Below are 17,963 nucleotides of genomic sequence, written 5' to 3'. Positions count from 1 at the left end.
CAGAGGGTCGCCTGCTCTTTATATGTCGACTTTCTCAGGTTGTGTCGGACCCGTCTTCACTTTCACTTTTGTAAGTCTCGACATGCCACAATGACTGCTCAAAAAAAGACCATTCGAGCTCAGAGCGGGGATAGGACGTGCCTTCAATCATCTCATTGGCGAGACCATTGGCAAACTCAGATTTAATGCGTGCGAAGCCGCCGTTACCCTTCCTACACGATGGAATTCTTTTTAATTTTTGGTTTTGGTATGGGTCTTGGTTTTTCATGGTTGGAGTCAAGTAGCCAGACAGAGAATAATAGCTCCTGCTTAAGAAATTTGACTTACTCCTGTTTGAACCCCACGTCAGCGCGCATCATGCCAGTCATGTCCACATCGTAATGGGTCTCGTTCTTGATTTTTCGGGCCTTAGTGGGAGTCTCCTCGACTTCAAGAGTGGCTGCGGCGATAGCGGCTTTGGTGGCCGCGTTCTTCCCGCGAGAGGATGATTTTGGGGTACGTTTGGTGACTTTGTTTGCCTTTGCTGGCGTAGTGGGATCCGTGCCATTGGCGTTGGGAGTCGAAGTAGACCCTGCCCCCCGAGTGGCTTCCAGCAACTTGCGCCTGGCTTTGCCGTAAAGGACGGAAGCACAGGCGGCATTTTTGAGGCCAGCCTTCTCAGCAAGCAGATCATAATTGACCTATTTGGCTCGAAGTAGTTGTGGTTAGAGAATAGCAATACCCGGAATGAATTGAAGGCAATCGACCAGGATCAGGTTCACCCGGTGTGCAGAGAGGTAATAGCATTTCGTGAAGAAATTTCCGGGTTAACAAATAGATGAGGATCAGCAAGAAGGAAAATGGTAATAAATACCTTGATGCCGGCTAAGCCATCGGTGGTACAAGTCATTGCGATAAAAAAGATGCGTTGCTCCCCAGCAGACAAGCCAGTTTCCAAGTTCTCCATTGTGGCTGTAGGTAGCGAGTGTTTGTTTTGGGGATGGAGGTTTTGTTCTTCGATGGTCTAAGCAAACTAAAAGAAGGGAAGGGTGGAAACAGAGTGTTTTGTGATTCCAAACTGAAAAAAGGAGGTTTATTACTGTTGTGCTGTAAAGAAGAAATGGAGGAGTCAAGGATGAAGTGAGATAGATGGTAAAGAGAAGTAGACAACAACACAAAGCCAACTTAGGTAAAGCCTTTGAGATTGTGGAGGAGAGAGGTCTAAGCTGCTGAGGTGTTGCTAACAGAAATAAATGAAGTAAGTCATTGACTTTAAGAAAGGTGAGGAGAAATCTGAGTTTGGGACTTGTGTTGTTTTTTGGGTGCAGTGAATGAAGTAAAGAAGTAAAGAAGTAGGTAGAAAGAAGGTAGCAGGGCTTGTATAAATTGCAAAAAGTATTGCTCCTTGATATGTCAAATTTAATAATACAAGTGAGAATGAATCGCATCAGCTACTCAACTCGCTCCACTGGGAGTATTCTGCTTGATTTTCGCAAATACCCCTTCCCATATTTCTGGGAAGTACTTTGAAGTTGGTTTCGAACTGAGACGTGTTTTAGCTGGTGCATAAAAATAAGTATTATTTCCTTTCCACCACTGCTGAGGGGTTGGATTGGTGTTAATTATATTAACTGGCCGGAGGGTTGAGCGCCCCAGTGTCAGGTCAGAAAGCGCCACCTCAGTTTTTCGAAAGTAAAAATTCAACTTCATGGTTTCAATATTCAATATCGCGTTTTGCGGTACATTTTTCAAATAGAATTGTGTGCGCTGTCGTGTCTGTCTGGCGGCATGGGGAAGCCTGAGGTAGATGAGGTTGACGAAGGGAGCTGTGGTGTAGAGGACGAATAGCATGGGAAAGGAACCGCCAATGACAACTGCATTTAATTAGAATAGGCCACTTTTACATATTCAAATACGACGAAGACCTACCGGCTGGAGCGATGTACCAGGGGAGGTCGCTGGAGTAATAGAAAGCTGGGGCGACAACCAGACAGGAAACGCCAAATATAAGGAGGGTGGTGATGCGCATCATACCAATGAAGGCTATCTTTCCCGTACCCGCGTGATAGATAAGAATTTCTTCAAGTTTTGTAGGTTCTATAGACATAAGCAAAAGAAACGATAATCAGGATATACAGGATGACCACAAGGAATATCTGGAAACAACAAACCATTTTTTGTTAATTTGCCCGGTGCTGTGCGAACCGGAGCTTGCAAAATCCGCCCTGAGGGTTTGGTGCTATTCTTCAGTGGTACCTTCGAAGAAGCCTCACCAACTGATGAATTGAAGCGAATGCATAGTTTGCTAAATATTCTCCTCTGGCCGCACTGAGCTCTGGGGCATTGGCGGAGCGGAAGGCGGAATAGCAGCCTCTGCATATTTTGGGGGGAAGGGATTGAATGGCAATTGGCGGGTCACATAAGCATTACTTTCCATGAAGCTATAGGATATGGTAATTATCGATGTTTCCAAACTGTGGGAGTATGTTTCGGAGCAATCGGCGCGGGTTCATAGCTGTTCCTCCGCTTGAAGCTATTTCTTTCCCGTCCCCGTTCAGAGCGAATCGAGCGATGTCATGTGATTAACTTAGGCGCCAGAGTTTAATTTAAGCGCGTCAAAATCCGCTTTAAGCCTAGCTTGGGCTCCCCTGGCGGCTAAGCGCATGTCTCCAATTTAAAACATTGTCATCATCCGTCATCCACCACCTCCATTCTATCCTGACGACAACCTGAGCTGATATTGCTGCAAGCAGGGGAGTAACGACCGCCCCTACGTCTCCTGCCGTTTTTCTGTATCGACAATGCACGGAGCGTTGTTATGAGTGTTATGAGGTTTATGAAACCTCTCGAGAATGGCAGAAAGTATCCACCGGTTGGCCACTTCATGGCTAATCTTCCTGCTGGGAACATTGTTTTTTGCCATTCCCGTACAGTCGTATGCAACACTGTCCGATGGCACATTAAAATCCATTCCACGTCCAAATAATGATTTCGACATTCACAACGGTGCCCTCCTTGCTCCCATCCTTAAACCACGTGTACCAGGAACTCCAGGTTCCCTAGAAGTGCTGCAACACTTCGTTGATTTCTTCAGAAATACGTTACCGGAGTGGACAATAGAATTCCAAAATTCCACGTCGAAAACACCAGTGACTGGAAACAAGGACATTCCTTTTGTCAACCTGATCGCCTATCGGGATCCGCCATGGTCAAATATTGGAGAGACAAGCAGGTTGACATTGGCGGCACATTATGACAGCAAACTAGAACCCGCTGGCTTTATAGGCGCTACAGACAGCGCCGCTCCATGCGCAATTATCATGCATTCCGTACGAAGTATCGACGCCGCATTGACTAAAAAGTGGGACGCTATGAAGGGCAACCCTTCCCACGAGTCACTCTTGGACCACCGAGGCATCCAAGTGTTGCTATTGGACGGCGAAGAAGCATTCGCCTCTTGGACTGATACGGATTCCCTTTACGGCTCTCGATCCTTGGCTGAGGCTATGGAAGAGACCTTTTACCCAGCAACCTCGACTTACAAATCCCCACTATCGGCTATCTCACTTTTCGTCCTTCTCGATCTACTGGGCGAGAAGGACCCCCGGATGCCGTCTTATTTCAAAACAACTCACTGGGCATATAAAAACATGGCTTCTCTCGAAACCCGTTTGCGCCAACTTGGCCAGTTCAAGTCAGCACCGTCATGGAAGAATGGCGACCAGCTGTGGTTCGTCGATTCGGAAAAGGAGAGATTTTTCCCTAGCGGAATTGGCGATGATCATATCCCGTTTATGAAGCGCGGGGTCGAGATCTTGCATTTAATCACGTCGCCTTTCCCTAAGGTATGGCATAAAATTACAGACGACGCAAAGCATTTGGACCTCGAGACGGTTGAAGATTGGAGCACATTGCTTACAGCTTTCGTAGCTGAATGGCTGGAGTTGGAGGATATGCTTCCAAAACACGAAGGGTCAGTACCCGAGAATGAAAGCAGAAAAACAGAGCTTTAAGATATTTCCGTACTCGAACCTTTTTTTTTTTTTTTTTTTTTTTTTTTTTTTTTTGCTCTTGTTAATCCATTTCCCTGAACTGGAATGTGTATTATATTGGGGCATTTTTGAGCGTTTATTATATTCTCTACCCATTACATGTTTGGATATACTCATCATCTAGAATTCCCTGTACAAATTTTTGCGTGCAGGTGCAGATTCCTTCATTCGATTTTCTTGCTATGTCAGGAAACATAAGCTAATAGTCCTTCTCTAATAGTCCTTCTTAGGACATGAGATTTGCTATTTCTCTTTTAAGAAGCAAATTTTTATACCCCCGGCGGCGTGCAAACGCTGCCACATCTGCGGTTGGCCATACGTTTTACGTTCGTTGATTTTTTGCAAACCGAGCTGCACTATTACCTATATTCATTATTCACATTTCACCCATACTTTTTATTCTAGACTAGGCATGACACAGGAATCCTATTTCCTTTTGATAGAGATTGTATGGGCGGATTTCGACTTTTGAAGTATCGATTCTTAAAATTGTATGACCTGAAATCCGCTACATCATCATATTAGGTGTTCTGCATTCTTAATTCCTCATCGTCGAATTTATGTAATGTGAGAAATTGATTTGAAAAGTTCAACTCTCAAGACATCTCTGGGAAGCAATACTTAAAGCCGCCCAGATTAACATGTTCAATTGAGTTTTAGTTACTGCTTGCATGCACCCACGCTAGGAAATAATATTTTAATTTTGGACTACCTTAACTTCCAAGTCACAGCCCCTTTGCCGAAGGAAGCAAATAAAATGGGTCGCAAACTTGCGATATTTATATGCAACGAGAAAAACAAGCTCTGATTGGTCAGCTATCTGTGGTCCTCCCTCAGGAACATAGAACAGTAATTTACAAGCCCGACAGCGCGCCCAGCATATATCCTCCCATCCAGAACAGGCCCCATTTAGGCTGCAGCACGGTCCTGAGCAAACCGGGTCCAGGGCATACACCATTCAACCCCCACCCAACCCCGAATGCGATGCCGCCTGCAATAAATCGCCAGTCAATATCCGCCAGCGTCGCCGTGGGTAGTTGAAACTTCTCCGCCAGCGTCGGTGGCTTCTTCCCCTTTTCATCTCCATACTCGGTTCTTAGCTTCATGTACGAGATGAGGTTGGGCACCACGGCGAACAACATGACCAGACACAGGGACGGGTCGAACTTAGACCAGTCAAACCAGCTGAAGAAGCCGAGGACTTTTGCTGGATTAGCCATGCCGCTGATGAGGAGACCTAGGCCGAATTGGAGGCCGGCGATGTAGTTGTACATGGTCGTGGAGTTTTTGGATTTTGGCAGACGAGGGACGATGATGGAGTTCGTAAACTGGGCAAGCAGGACTGCTCCAAGCATGAATGCAGTCCGCTCGGGTGTTGGGTACGAGGGCAAATAACATGGCTGGCCACCCGGGCAGGCGGGGATGGTATTTCGAAGGTTTGAGGTGATCAGGGCGGTGATGAAGAATACGCTGGTTGCGATTGCGGACCGGGGAGAGAGCCTGGATAGACCGCAGAGCATGTGGCCGGAGGTGCATCCGCTTTCATTCTGTCGAATTTTCGGTGTTAGTATAAGATAGATCCACTGCTACCTACTTCCTTTTGGGCATCCCCGTTGCATTCATTTCATATTTTCTCTGCCGGTGTTGCAGTGAAAAAAGTATGTTATTTTTTTTAATTTATATATATATATATATATATATATATATATTTGGGCTTAGCACAAGTCGTGTAGGTTACATACCTTTGTGCCCCACCCTACTGCGAAGCCCGTTGTGAGAGTGGCCAGAGCAGCTTCCCATGTAGCTCCTAGAGGGGGATATGCTGGGAGTATAGAGGGCGCGAAGTAATAAATTGGGATGATGCTCGACACCAACCCTCCTATGATCGGCAGATTATCACGGCTGGGTTTCACAACGGACCCTGAGAGGAGAGACGAAATGCCAAAAATCCGGCCATTATGCTGTAGCAATCCTGAAGATCCTTGGTGGAGAAGGACAGCTCCAAGAGCGGTATCGACGGGGGTGAACATCTTTGCCCTTTGGTCTTATTATATCAATCGATGATGAGCTCAAAAATTGGCCGTCATTTCTTCAATGAAATGTGTTGGTTGGTTGCGGGGGAAACTCCTGGCACATATATATATATATATATATATATATATATTGCAGGCAACGCGTCGGGGATCACTCTCGGGCATTCATTCGCTCGGGCTTTAGTGGATCTTGTGCAGCTATGGCTCGTAGGCTAGGCTAGAAGTCTGCATTAATGCAAATCGATTATATCGTCATAGGCTTGCCACCTCGTGAATCTATTTAATATAATGCCGTTTGTTTCGAATAAATAATAATAATGAAGCAAGTCATGGTTGTTGGCAATAAACTCCGCTGCGGTAGAAATTGAGCCATGGGACACGAACAATTCTTCCAAAGTCCACCAGCGCTGGCTGAGTCGTGAGAGGCAAAACCTTGGACAAGCAGACGCAGGACATGAGCTGGATCACATCTCGATCAGTCATATACCAGATTACCTACTCGGCGTAGTAGAATAACTGAGAAGAAGTTCCTCCTAGGGGAAGCTCTATCTCATTGCTCTCTCTCATCTTCAGCTGTGGCAAAATAATTCGAACGGGAACCTTACAGGCGGGCGTTAGTTAAAAGAAGTCAACCGAGACAAGCTAAACGCTCTGTTCTCTATGATTTGGTCTCCAGAGTGTACAGAATCAGGACTTAAAACATAAGAACTCAGACTTCAAAGACTTCAATCAATCGTAGGAGGCATTGACTATAAATATGAATGCTATATTTATTTCACCGTTATCTTCTTTAATATTATTCCATGATCGAGCTTCAATCCCATTTCTAGTTTGTGTTTGCGCCTGTAAGGACAACACAACGGAGACGCAATAGAGCGAGCACCTTGCTAGCTAGGTAAGTGAACAATGCCAGTAGCGTTGATCTTTCTACTCCTACAGGTTATGAAGCCCTTTTAACCGCTGATTAACGTGCCAATTGCGTCGCCGCGTCTTATTATGTGCTTAGACGTCTTACTATTTAAACCTCCTGGTCAATTTGCGATCGGGCAAAGCACCCGATTTCCAGAAGTGCAAGGAAGCAAGGTTGCGAACACCCGCGACCAAATCGAAAGTTGAAATCGAAATCGTTTGCGGCATTCAAACCTGACGATACGATCGGTACCAAGATGTCAGATAACTAAGATTAAAAATGATCGCGCGAGCGAGGAAACGCGTATGAGATTGGAGATTGCGAGACTCTAACATGAACTTGAAATAGTAAGTTAGGGGTAGTTAACTAGTTAATCAAACCCGTAACTACTGACGAAGACATCAGCTCTGATCTGGCGGCATATTTGCAAAAGAAGGGTCGGACTCCCGCGATAACTAATGAAGATCCTTAGGGCCTGTTGAGTGCGGCCGTGTGTACTTGTAGTTACTCGTTCTTTTTTGTACAAGATCTCCACTGTTTTACGGGTGCTTAATAAGCTTCCCGTCCAAAATCTTGCGCAGATCATCATCATAGCCCATATATTTTCTTTTTGGATATGGGAATTAGTTCTCCTCGGGAATGTTTTCGATACGCTCTGGCCATATCCCCCATGTCCCTCATGTCCCGTCGTCCCCTTGCGTTCAATCACGCCATCGGCTTATCCTCATAATCTCATCACCTAAGATGAGGAGACGAGAGAGAACCTCTTGAAAAGACTTTTCCTTCAAGCTCGAGGCAGCGCCCGACCATCTGTCTTGTCTGTGGTTCTCCGAAACATGTTGGGATTCAGGCCTCTGGTGCGAATTTTCGGGGAACCGAGATGGGGAAAGCGTGTTGCTCAGGGTTGGGGGTCATTGAATGTCCATTGGGGGCTGCAGATATTCCGAATCACAAAAATACGACCTGCATCCCTGCTCTCGCAACGCGAACCATCCATCCCATTCAGACTGACTGGTTTTTGACCCCGCTCGTTGCGGGCAAAATTCTTTCTGGAATTGAAATCCAAGATGAGAAGAGGTTGGAAATCGCACAAATACGGAGGAACTACATCAGGTATTTAGAAAGATGCAACCTTTTAATCTTCTCGTAGCTTACGCACGGTAAATTTTCTTCATGGTGTGTGTGTGTGTGTTGAAAGTGTCTGAATTGACTTTGCCGAGTTAGTAGTATTTCCAATCGAGCGCAAAGTCGCTCAGAAGCTTAGCAGCAGCCATCGGCATTAGCTTAGCGCCCTTCCCTCAGAAGTGAGTCATAGCTGCAAATTCTCCGCCTGGTTAGAGTGAAGCATAAGATTGGCAAAGTCTGGAAGATGTTCCAACACAAGCTACTAACCCCTGACTTCAGTATGGGTGAAGAGATCACAGTGATTCAAGCCTGAGAAAAGACGGTTCGGTCCGGTCTACGCCGTCCGAATAACAACTGTTGGCAAGGAATCCGCAATTATCCTGGCAACCCGAAAAATCGCGGCGTCTGTGGGAAACAAAACCACCATTTTTCAAATCGCGACAGCGAAAGCGGACAAATTTACTGGGCAACGATCAATCAGCTGCTATCGGCCCGTCCGGGGTCGCCTCCAAGATGTTGGATAAACACGAGCTCGTGTGCGGGTGGTGTGGTGCAGCGCCAGTTCCGGGAATAGCCATGCCTGGTTAAGCTAAGTTAGTTAAAGGGACCGATGTTAGGGCCTCCAAGTGACCCACACAAGGTTGGGAAACTTCACCCCCCTACGAATAATGGATTATAACTACCCATCGCCAACACTTCAAGGAGTGAAAAATACATTCATGAAAGAGGAACCAGTGACTCGGTTTAATTTCTGTTCAACGGGTAGCTCTCGTTCACCTATGTTTCTTTTCTCTCTTTCAACGAGGTATTGCCAGTAACCGGCGCCACTCGGTACTGATTTTGTACAGTATATGTCCGTACATATCTTACTTAGTTAGCCTTGCTGTCGGCTTCTCCATCCCATCCCCCCGGCAAAATTCTCGAGCCCCCACCACTGCCATTCTCCTGGCACGCAGAACCCCATAACTAGTTGTAAGGCTCCACTTTGCCTGCGACGCTCGCTGCTGGTTGCTATAAAAACTTCTCGCATCTGCAGGTACATTCACATAACATCTCTTTCTTTTTTTTTTTTTTTTTTTTTTTTTTTTTTTTTTTTTTTTTTTAATTGCTGCCAGAATTTTCTCGACGAATATTCGAGGCACGCCGGCCCAATGCTCTTTCCATCTGTTTGATTGTGTAAATTTTGATTACGGCTTTCGTTAAACCATAGTGGTATTATAGGAGAGTAAATTGACTGAGAAAGGGGCATCGGTGAAAGAAAAGGGCCGGCTTCCTTAATAAATCATACTGGCCATCATGATCGAGGAGCACACTGCTTCTCTTCTTATAGGAACTTCTGGCCTTATTGTCGTTGCTCTCTGTACAATTTCTGGCCTGTTGGCAATATTATCCCGGTTATCTCTTCGAAGTCGAGTCGGATATATCGCTCTCCAGGAAATATATCAGGATCGAGATGGAGCTGCTACGGAAGAGTCCATCCAAAGATTTTCACAGAAAGCGTACTATGTGTCGATCATATGTTTTTCGATTATTGGCCTCCTAGTATCTTTGGCACAGGCTGTCTTGTCAACTATTTCGGAGGACCGTTTACGCACGATTGAGCCATGGCTTCAGCTTTCTATATGGGTATGAATGCCTTATATTTTCCAGTCATTCTTCGACACGTCCCACACTGACTTGGTGTTCTAGGTTTTGGTCGTACTGAATTCCATTGCACTTCTTGTTGAGCCATCTCCAACCAAAAAGTTTACTATCGGGCTCTATATATCGACGTCAACCCTCCTCTATATAGTACTTATCACTATACAGACCTTTTTTATTTATCCCAACTCCAATTCTCTCGATCTGAGCGACGCCCGCGGCGCTCTGGTATTGGTGCAGCTTGTGATTGCCTTCATCTGTGCTTGCGTCTCCGTCCTTCTCCCCCGTCGGCCAGATGTTTTCAGAAATGGAAAAGTTGTGGATGCCCAGTATACAACATCTTGGATTGGCCGTTTAACTTTTAGCTGGCCAAGTGGATTGCTCAAAGAGATACGGCGAACTAAAACACTAGATGTTGAATATCTTCCTCAGCTAGATTATCCAACTCGCGCCAAATCTCTTCTCGAAGCGTTTGATAAGACAAAGAACAAGTCCCCCCGTCTCTGGAAGGTGTTGATACGCGTTTATCTTTCACCTCTGCTTGTACAATTTGTGTTGGTCGTTATATCCGCTCTCCTGAGCTTTGCCCCCCAGATTTGCCTACTTCAAATTCTTCGTGCGCTAGAGGCACGTAGTCGTGGCGAGTGGAATTCGTCCGAAGCTTGGTGGTTGGTTTTTGCGCTAGGGATGTCGACATTGGTTTTTTCCACAATTGAGTCCTGGCTTTATTGGGTCTCGTTCGCGAAGCTGTGCATCCCTGTCTATGAACAAGTAGCCGCTGTAGTATTTACGAAATCTATGCGTCGGAAGAACGTGAAAGGCTCACAAGCCTCGAGCAGCCCGGACGATCAGGGCTCAAACCAAAACGGCAATCAGACATTGAAAGATGACGCTGATGCTGAAGATGATAACCAGAAGACTAACCAAGGCACTATCAACCTTGTTGCTGTTGACGCAAAACGAATTTCCGATTTTGCCGCTTACAATTATTTCATTCCCTCGACCACTATTAAACTTACCGTCGCCTTTACAATTTTGGGGCTGCTGATAGGTTGGAAAAGTCTTTGCTCAGGGCTTCTGGTCTCTGTTGTGGTGACTCCAGTCAACATTTTCGTCGCAAGCAAATATTCAGGTAGCCAAATTTCTTTGATGAAATTCCGTGACCAAAAAATGGTCGTCATAACCGAAGTTCTCCAGGGAATCCGTCAAATTAAGTTCTCGGCACTTGAGAACCAATGGCAACGTAAAATTGGAGATATACGGAAGGCAGAACTAAATGCACAGTGGGCGGTGTTTCGCTATGACATCGTCCTCATCGGTATTTGGATCATGGGTCCAGTGATGCTTTCCGCCGTTTCCCTAGGAGTTTATTATAAGTTAAATGGCGAATTAGCCGCATCGGTTGCCTTCACCACCGTGTCCATCTTCTCGTCCCTGGAGCTGACGCTTGCCATACTCCCTGAGCTAATAACGGATTTCATCGAGGCTTGGGTGAGCGCTGGAAGAATTGAAAAATTCTTGACCTCTGCTGAGAAAGGCCACAATACACTTCCCTCCGATCATATTTGCTTTGAGAAGGCCACCATTGCTTGGCCGGTAGAAGATGCCGACGAAACCGATGGCAGATTCAGCCTCCAAGATATCAGCTTAAGCTTCCCACCCAAAGGCCTCAGTGTTATTTCTGGTAAAACGGGCTCTGGTAAAAGCTTGCTCATCGCGTCTATCCTGGGCGAATCTGACATACTGAGTGGCGCCGTTCGCGTCCCAGAAGCTCCGCCCCTTGAAGATAGATTTAACGACAACGCGAACAAAGAGAACTGGATTATCGACTCAGCAATTGCCTACGTGGCTCAAATACCGTGGATCGAAAATGCGACAATTAAGGATAATATTCTTTTTGGACTTCCGCTTGACTCAGAGCGATATCATAAAGTTTTATTCGCGTGCGCTTTGGAGAAAGATCTTGATATGTTACCTGATGGGGAACTCACTGACATTGGCGCCAATGGGATAAATCTCAGTGGAGGCCAGAAATGGCGGATATCATTTGCACGCGCCCTTTATTCTCGCGCCGGTATTCTTATCATGGATGACTTGTTTAGTGCGTTGGATGCCCACACAGGCCGGCATCTCCATGTACATGCCCTAACAGGAGAACTTGGCCGAGGAAGGACGCGTATACTCGTTACCCATCATGTGGCACTGTGCCTTGGCGAAACGGATTACTCTGTATATCTTCAAAATGACACCGTTGGACACGCGGGTACTGTGGACGAGCTGAGGAGAACTGGAGAGCTAACAGAAATTCTAGCTGACAAGGCTAATGAGGCAGCAAGACAAAGTGATGAAGTTGAGGAAAATATAGACGGACTTGGTGAAGGGGAAGATGGCCTACACAAAGTTTTATCCCGTGGATCGGAGGCACACACCAACGCAGTGACAAGTGACGCTGCTGTTAAAAGCAATAAGGTCCCGGCTAAGTTCCAGCAAGACGAATGGCGTGAAACCGGCTCCGTTAAAATGGCTCATTATAAAACCTACTTTCAGAGTGGAGGGAACATATGGTATTGGCTTTTCGTTGCATTCGCATTTTTGGCTTACATTATAATGACAGTTGGACGTGTATGTCGCAGTCTCTACTTATTTGATTCCTTGAAATTTACGTATCTTTTGCTAACTTATTCCTAGTCATGGTGGATAAGCATTTGGACTCGATCGTCAAGCGCTTCCACAACGGAAGGAAACCTCTCTGTAATGACGCATATCGTGAAGAGGAGCGAACCGGCATCGCCAAATGCTTCCCTTTTGTATTATTTGGGGATATATGTTGGGCTATCCCTTGTAACATGTGTTCTAGGCCCGTTGAGATACGGCCTTTTCTTCAATGCCTCTATTAACGCCTCTCGTAACCTATTTGATCGGCTTACCTATGCCGTGTTGAGAGCACCACTTCGTTGGCTTGACACGATACCTGTTGGACGGATCCTAAATCGTTTCACAGCGGATTTCAACATGATCGATTCTCGGCTAGGTAGTGATTTTGGTTCAATGCTTTACCACGTCCTTCAAGTACTTGGAATTATGGCAGCCGGATTACTCGTCTCGCCTATTCTTATATTGTTCGCCATGGTTCTTCTTGCGATCAGTTTGTATTATTCACTCTACTACCTCGATGGCGCTCGGGAGATCAAACGCTTGGAGAGCACAGTAAAGAGCCCAGTATACGAACAATTCGGAACTGCCCTGACCGGATTGACAACTATCCGTGCCTTTGGAAAAGTTCCAACGTACATTAATCGAATGTTCACGAAGATTGATCGTCACGCTCAAGCCTACTGGCACTTATGGCTCTTCAACAGATGGCTTGGTTTCCGCATGAGTACTATTGGGTCCATTTTTGCTGTTATTACTGCAGCGCTGGTGGTATCCATGAAAGGCATCGATGCCTCTCTGGCTGGCTTTGCCCTCAGTTTTGCCATGCAATATACTAATGCGATCGCATATGCGTTGCGTGAATATACGAACATAGAACTGAACATGAACGCTACGGAAAGGGTGATTGAATATTCCGAGATCGATATCGAACCTCAAGACGGGTTTAGTGCACCTGCTGGCTGGCCTACCGCTGGTCGACTTGAAGTGTCAGATCTCGTGGTTGCCTATGCCCCCGACTTGCCTCCAGTCCTCAAGGGTTTGTCATTCAAGGTAGAAAAAAACCAGCGCGTTGGTGTTGTTGGCCGTACCGGGGCAGGGAAGTCATCATTAACTCTAGCACTTTTCCGTTTCCTGGAAGCTCGCGGGGGGACTATTCACGTTGATGGTATTGATGTATCCAAGATCAAGCTCCATGATCTCAGAAGCCGCCTTGCCATCATACCTCAGGACCCTGTTCTGTTTTCCGGAACCATAAGGTCAAACCTAGATCCGTTTGAAGAATTCAGCGACACGCAGTTACGCGACGCTTTAGAACGTGTGCACCTTGTTCCCAGCTCGCTCGTCGAAAGCGCCACGTCTACCCAGCCCTGCTCATCCTCCTCACCTCCCCAAACAAGCACAGGGTCGACTACTCCAACACTGATCAGTGGAGAATCCTGCTCTACTGCTGCGGCCAACGCTAACGCGAACATTTTCAGAAATTTAGACTCCACCATTTCCGAAGGTGGGCTAAATCTTTCTCAAGGCCAGAGACAACTGCTCTGCCTAGCCCGTGCCATTGTTTCGCAACCGAAAATCATGGTCCTCGACGAAGCAACATCGGCTGTTGATATGGCCACTGACACATTAATCCAGCGTTCCATCCGTTCTGAGTTTGGACGCAACTCAACAACATTGCTTGTCATCGCACATCGACTGAGTACTATTGCCGATTTTGACCGCATCTTGGTCATGGATGCCGGCAAGGCGGTGGAATTTGGGGCGCCCAAAGATTTGATGCAGATTGATAATGGAGTGTTTAGGGGATTGGTGGAGGAAAGTGGAGAACGGGAGGTTCTGAAGCAGATTATTTTGGGGGAATAATGAAAATAAATTGGTTGGAGCAAGGGAGGGAAAGGCTTCTAAGAACCTAGTCCGGTGCATCTAATCCGTATACATGGATGCACGTCATCACCTCACTTGAAATTATCATTATTTGAAAGGTTCGAGGTAGCCGCCATATACACAAAGGGAGCGGAGCGTGCAGAAGGCGAGAGCACTGAAAAATGATTATAGTTTTGTTTTTTCATCCGAGCCACATCCACTTCTCTAGGGCTTGATCAAATTGTTTTTGTTTCAATTCGTTCGTAACGGGTTTTATAGCGCTATTCACAGGCTCTACGGCTCCCGTCATTCATTTTATATATAAAATGTATATTGCCGTCGATGATGGAAGTGTGAACAGCAAACTTATCTAGGACTCCAGCTCAAAGAAAATGTACATTGGATTCGATCCTGTGTACAAAGAATATCCTGGATACCAAGCCCTCTACCCACAGGGACAAAAGGTGGTGCTCACCTCCTTCCGGTACATACATATGGTTCTCAATGGGTTCTCATGCAAGATTATATTCCTTGATAAGCTTTTCCGCGCAAGTAGCTCCAGTCACGTATGCTGCGGCTTGAATATGCCCGCTCACCAGCACAGGGATAACACTCATATCCGCCACGCGAAGACCGTCGATGCCCATCAGACGATAATTGCAATCGACAACGGCATCAGCATCCCCAGCCTTGCCCATCTTCACGGTACATTTCATATGCCAGCTAGACGAGATGTTCTGCTTCCAGTATTCCAGCAGATCCTCGTCAGAGTCAGACTTGGGCGCTGCTAACTCGGCCAACTTGTCTTTAATATAAGCGGGATGCTCTGCAACACGGAGTGCGTCACGGAGCGAATCAATGGCGGCACGCCGATCGAACGGATGGGAGAGAAATTTAGGGTCCATGCGCAGAGGCTCATTCGGATCCGAAGACTGCAATGTAACCTCGCCACGGGCCTGGGCGTTGTAAAGGAAAACAAGCAGACATGTATAGTCGAGAGCCGAGTCTGGGAAATCCGGGACGAACCAATGGATGGGGAAATGAGTTAAGATTTCGTAATGCGGGACGGTTTCCTTTTGAAGATATTCCTTCTCGGTAGTCGGGAGGTCTTGGAACTCCTTAGTTTGCGTGAGACCGTCGATTTTGAACCAACCCACACCACATTCACAGGCAAACTTTGACCATGGGCCTGTGCCGTCGCGCTTCCATTGCTCTAGGGCGTCGTCCATGACTTTCTTATCACCGTAGAAAGCGCGACGATCATTGTTGGTGCCCGCAACGGTGTTAATGAGTGGAACGAAGTAGTGGTCTCGAAGACCTTGGCCGACGGCAAGGGCATCAAGCACGACGGGAATGTTGAACTTTTCCAACTGCTCCTTCGGGCCAATGCCTGAATGCATCAGAATCTTTGGCGTGTCTAGCGCGCCCGCCGAGAGAATGACTTCCTTAGACGCCAGATCTAAAATAAGCCGTTAGTGAGCGGGCTCGTGTCTTATTCGGGGACTAAACATTTCTTACATCGGGTGCCATTTGCCACTACACCTACAGCCTTTTTACCCTCTAAAATGACATGTTGAACGGGTGAGTTAGCGATAATTGTTAGGTTCACTGCCGACGGTCGTAACAATAAATCCTTCGCGGTGGATCGCAGACCCTTATGTGCCGAATTGATCAGCACAGACATCCCAATTGGGTTACCAGAGTTGTGGTCTGGGTTTAATGGAAATCCGGCCTGCTCAAAAATATCAAGAGTGGGCACGATATCTCTCTCCCATTCCGCAGCAAACCCGACGTGGAGGGGACCCGATGTGCCATGGTCAGCGGCGTTGGGAGAAGCATACTTGCTGTCAATACCGGCTGGAATCTCGCTGTGGAAAGTCTCTAGCTTCTTAAAACGGGACTGTATGTGTTCCCAGTTAAAGGAATCGTCGCCTACAATCCTTGCCCACTCATTGTAGTCATCACGGGCACCAACGCTGTACACACCGAAGTTGATGGTGCTGGAGCCGCCGACCCCGCGTCCACGAGAGTAATCGAGTTCACGGTTGTTACAGTATTCTTGAGGCACAGTCTTATAGCCCCAATTCATATTTTTGTTCTGAAAGGTCAACCATCGCTGGCCGTCGACGCGCAGATTCCTATCCTCGATATCTTCGCCGGCTTCGAGCAGGAGGACTTTGGGATTCGCAGGCGCGCCCGCAAGTCCTGAAGCAACAGCGCTGCCAGCAGGGCCACCTATTGTGCTTCGATTTTAGGTCAAACTGCAGCCAGAGGGTTGGATTGGTAACCTTACTGCCAACGACGATGAAGTCAAAAACGGATGCCATGATTTCAATTTCTGCCACCCAGCTTCGCTTTTCTTTTCTGTTTTCTTTTCTTTTTGTTGATCTTCTCTTCTACTCGTCAGACGGGGTAATAGTAATAAAGAATGTTTGACTCTGCAAGTTTGGCCACTACTGATAACCAACTGCTGCTCACCCCGCCGCCTGAAGTATGGCGTCCTCTAGCCTCTAGGTGCAGTGACTTGAGTAGTTAGTTCTCTGCACTGAGATTTCATGTGGGGAAACGGGATGTTCTGGCCCCTGTGGGTGGGTATTGAGTTGGCGGAATGCGAGGGGGGATTCCGCTTATTATGATTTCCTGAGGAACGGCATTTCAGAGTGGCATCACTTGTTCTGAGGAGTCCCTCATTCTCCTCACCCTGCTTGAATAGGAGAAAGTAATCGTCCATGAGAAGATCAAAACATCGCATTTATTGCACCGCCAGTTTATTATTATTCGAACAACTCAATAATCCTTCACCCTCGTAAATACATAGATGGATCCATCGACAGAGATCATCGCATAGTGGCTGGGATTTGCACCTCGGGCTCCTACGTCCGTATTATTGTGTATGGAGTCTGTACCGAATATGGAGGATACTAGCCCGGTGGAGAGTAGGGGTAGGCTATAGCTAGCCCTAACCCTAATTGTCCACTCCGGCGCTTCTTAGAATGATTGCATGCACCATCACTACATTATCACAAGCCACCACAGCCACCTTTAAGACGCCGAGACGGGCAAAGAGACGCCAATTGGGAGCAATTGACGAATGCCCGGTCTATACTGCAGCGTATGCAAGGCAGGGCACCTTGCTCTGACAAATCATTCCACCCCCGTTTCTTGTGAGGCGGAAGAAATCATTCAACCTCTCCTTGTCCAAAGGCCAGCCTGATGATCTTGAGAAGGTCAACAGTTTCTAGGTTGAGGCACACCAGTTTATTCCTTACAGCAACCAGTCATCATTATTTTGCCCCAACCACATCAACTGTGATACTGCAGGAGGCAGGAGTCATATTATTATAATCAACAATGTGGGCGCATATACAACTTTACACACTCCCCAACCTGGCCTATGACAGTTACAACCCCCACTATACAGTCTAATTACACTGTTAAAGTTTAATACTGTGTAAGTGGAGACAAAAAAGGGTTATGAGGAATGGCAGACTGAATGCAAGGCCTTTTTTGTGCATACAATGTTGAATAGGGTGTGTAAGATCGTGTAAGTGGGTCTTTTATACACGAAGTTAAACGCGCAAGCGAACACGCCCCAAGTTGGATGGATTCTGTGAAGAATTGCTGGCTGGGGCTCTCAGAATTTGCGCCGCGCCATCAAAGGGGCTTATTATTAACGTTAGTTTGAAAAGGAGCCTTCCGCGATTT

At 46.7% G+C, this 17,963-nt stretch overlaps 6 protein-coding genes across 7 annotated transcripts; 2 read left to right on the top strand and 4 right to left on the bottom strand.

The window, feature by feature from the left end:
- Nucleotides 1-34: 34 nt before the first annotated feature.
- BDCG_03127 (uncharacterized protein) lies at nt 35-946 on the bottom strand (the record flags this gene model as incomplete). Its single annotated transcript, XM_045418726.1, has 3 exons — nt 35-212; nt 328-680; nt 854-946. The coding sequence occupies 3 exons, from the start codon at nt 944-946 to the stop codon at nt 35-37; spliced, it is 624 nt and encodes a 207-aa protein (XP_045275233.1).
- Nucleotides 947-1,434: 488 nt separating this feature from the next.
- BDCG_03126 (uncharacterized protein) lies at nt 1,435-2,358 on the bottom strand (the record flags this gene model as incomplete). The annotated part of the gene is made up of 3 exons (XM_045418725.1): nt 1,435-1,853; nt 1,909-2,076; nt 2,151-2,358. The coding sequence occupies 3 exons, from the start codon at nt 2,356-2,358 to the stop codon at nt 1,435-1,437; spliced, it is 795 nt and encodes a 264-aa protein (XP_045275232.1).
- Nucleotides 2,359-2,655: 297 nt separating this feature from the next.
- On the top strand, nt 2,656-4,781 carry BDCG_03125. Of its 2 annotated transcripts, XM_045418724.1 has the most exons (2): nt 2,656-3,952; nt 4,252-4,744. In XM_045418724.1, the coding sequence occupies exons 1-2, from the start codon at nt 2,832-2,834 to the stop codon at nt 4,259-4,261; spliced, it is 1,131 nt and encodes a 376-aa protein (XP_045280320.1). In that variant the 5' UTR covers nt 2,656-2,831; the 3' UTR covers nt 4,262-4,744. The 2 variants fall into 2 exon arrangements, with proteins under 2 accessions (XP_045280320.1, XP_045280321.1); XM_045418723.1 differs by having other exon boundaries at nt 2,656-4,781.
- On the bottom strand, nt 4,421-7,493 carry BDCG_03124 (YeeE/YedE family integral membrane protein). The gene is made up of 3 exons (XM_045418722.1): nt 7,308-7,493; nt 5,774-7,207; nt 4,421-5,578 (listed from the first exon to the last, which is right to left on the bottom strand). The coding sequence occupies exons 2-3, from the start codon at nt 6,059-6,061 to the stop codon at nt 4,886-4,888; spliced, it is 981 nt and encodes a 326-aa protein (XP_045275231.1). The 5' UTR covers nt 6,062-7,207; nt 7,308-7,493; the 3' UTR covers nt 4,421-4,885.
- A 1,902-nt stretch (nt 7,494-9,395) lies between these two features.
- Nucleotides 9,396-14,258, top strand: BDCG_03122 (ABC bile acid transporter; the record flags this gene model as incomplete). The annotated part of the gene is made up of 3 exons (XM_045418721.1): nt 9,396-9,725; nt 9,789-12,362; nt 12,429-14,258. 3 exons carry the CDS (start codon nt 9,396-9,398, stop codon nt 14,256-14,258), a joined length of 4,734 nt encoding a protein of 1,577 aa, XP_045275230.1.
- On the bottom strand, nt 11,784-17,129 carry BDCG_03121 (glucose-methanol-choline oxidoreductase). Its single transcript, XM_045418720.1, has 3 exons — nt 16,552-17,129; nt 15,777-16,493; nt 11,784-15,717 (listed from the first exon to the last, which is right to left on the bottom strand). The coding sequence occupies exons 1-3, from the start codon at nt 16,583-16,585 to the stop codon at nt 14,771-14,773; spliced, it is 1,698 nt and encodes a 565-aa protein (XP_045275229.1). The 5' UTR covers nt 16,586-17,129; the 3' UTR covers nt 11,784-14,770.
- Nucleotides 17,130-17,963: the final 834 nt, after the last annotated feature.

Source organism: Blastomyces dermatitidis (genome assembly GCF_000003525.1).
Source record: "Blastomyces dermatitidis ER-3 genomic scaffold supercont1.3, whole genome shotgun sequence".
NCBI lineage: Eukaryota > Fungi > Ascomycota > Eurotiomycetes > Onygenales > Ajellomycetaceae > Blastomyces > Blastomyces dermatitidis.
This window is presented reverse-complemented; position numbering and strand designations above follow the sequence as displayed.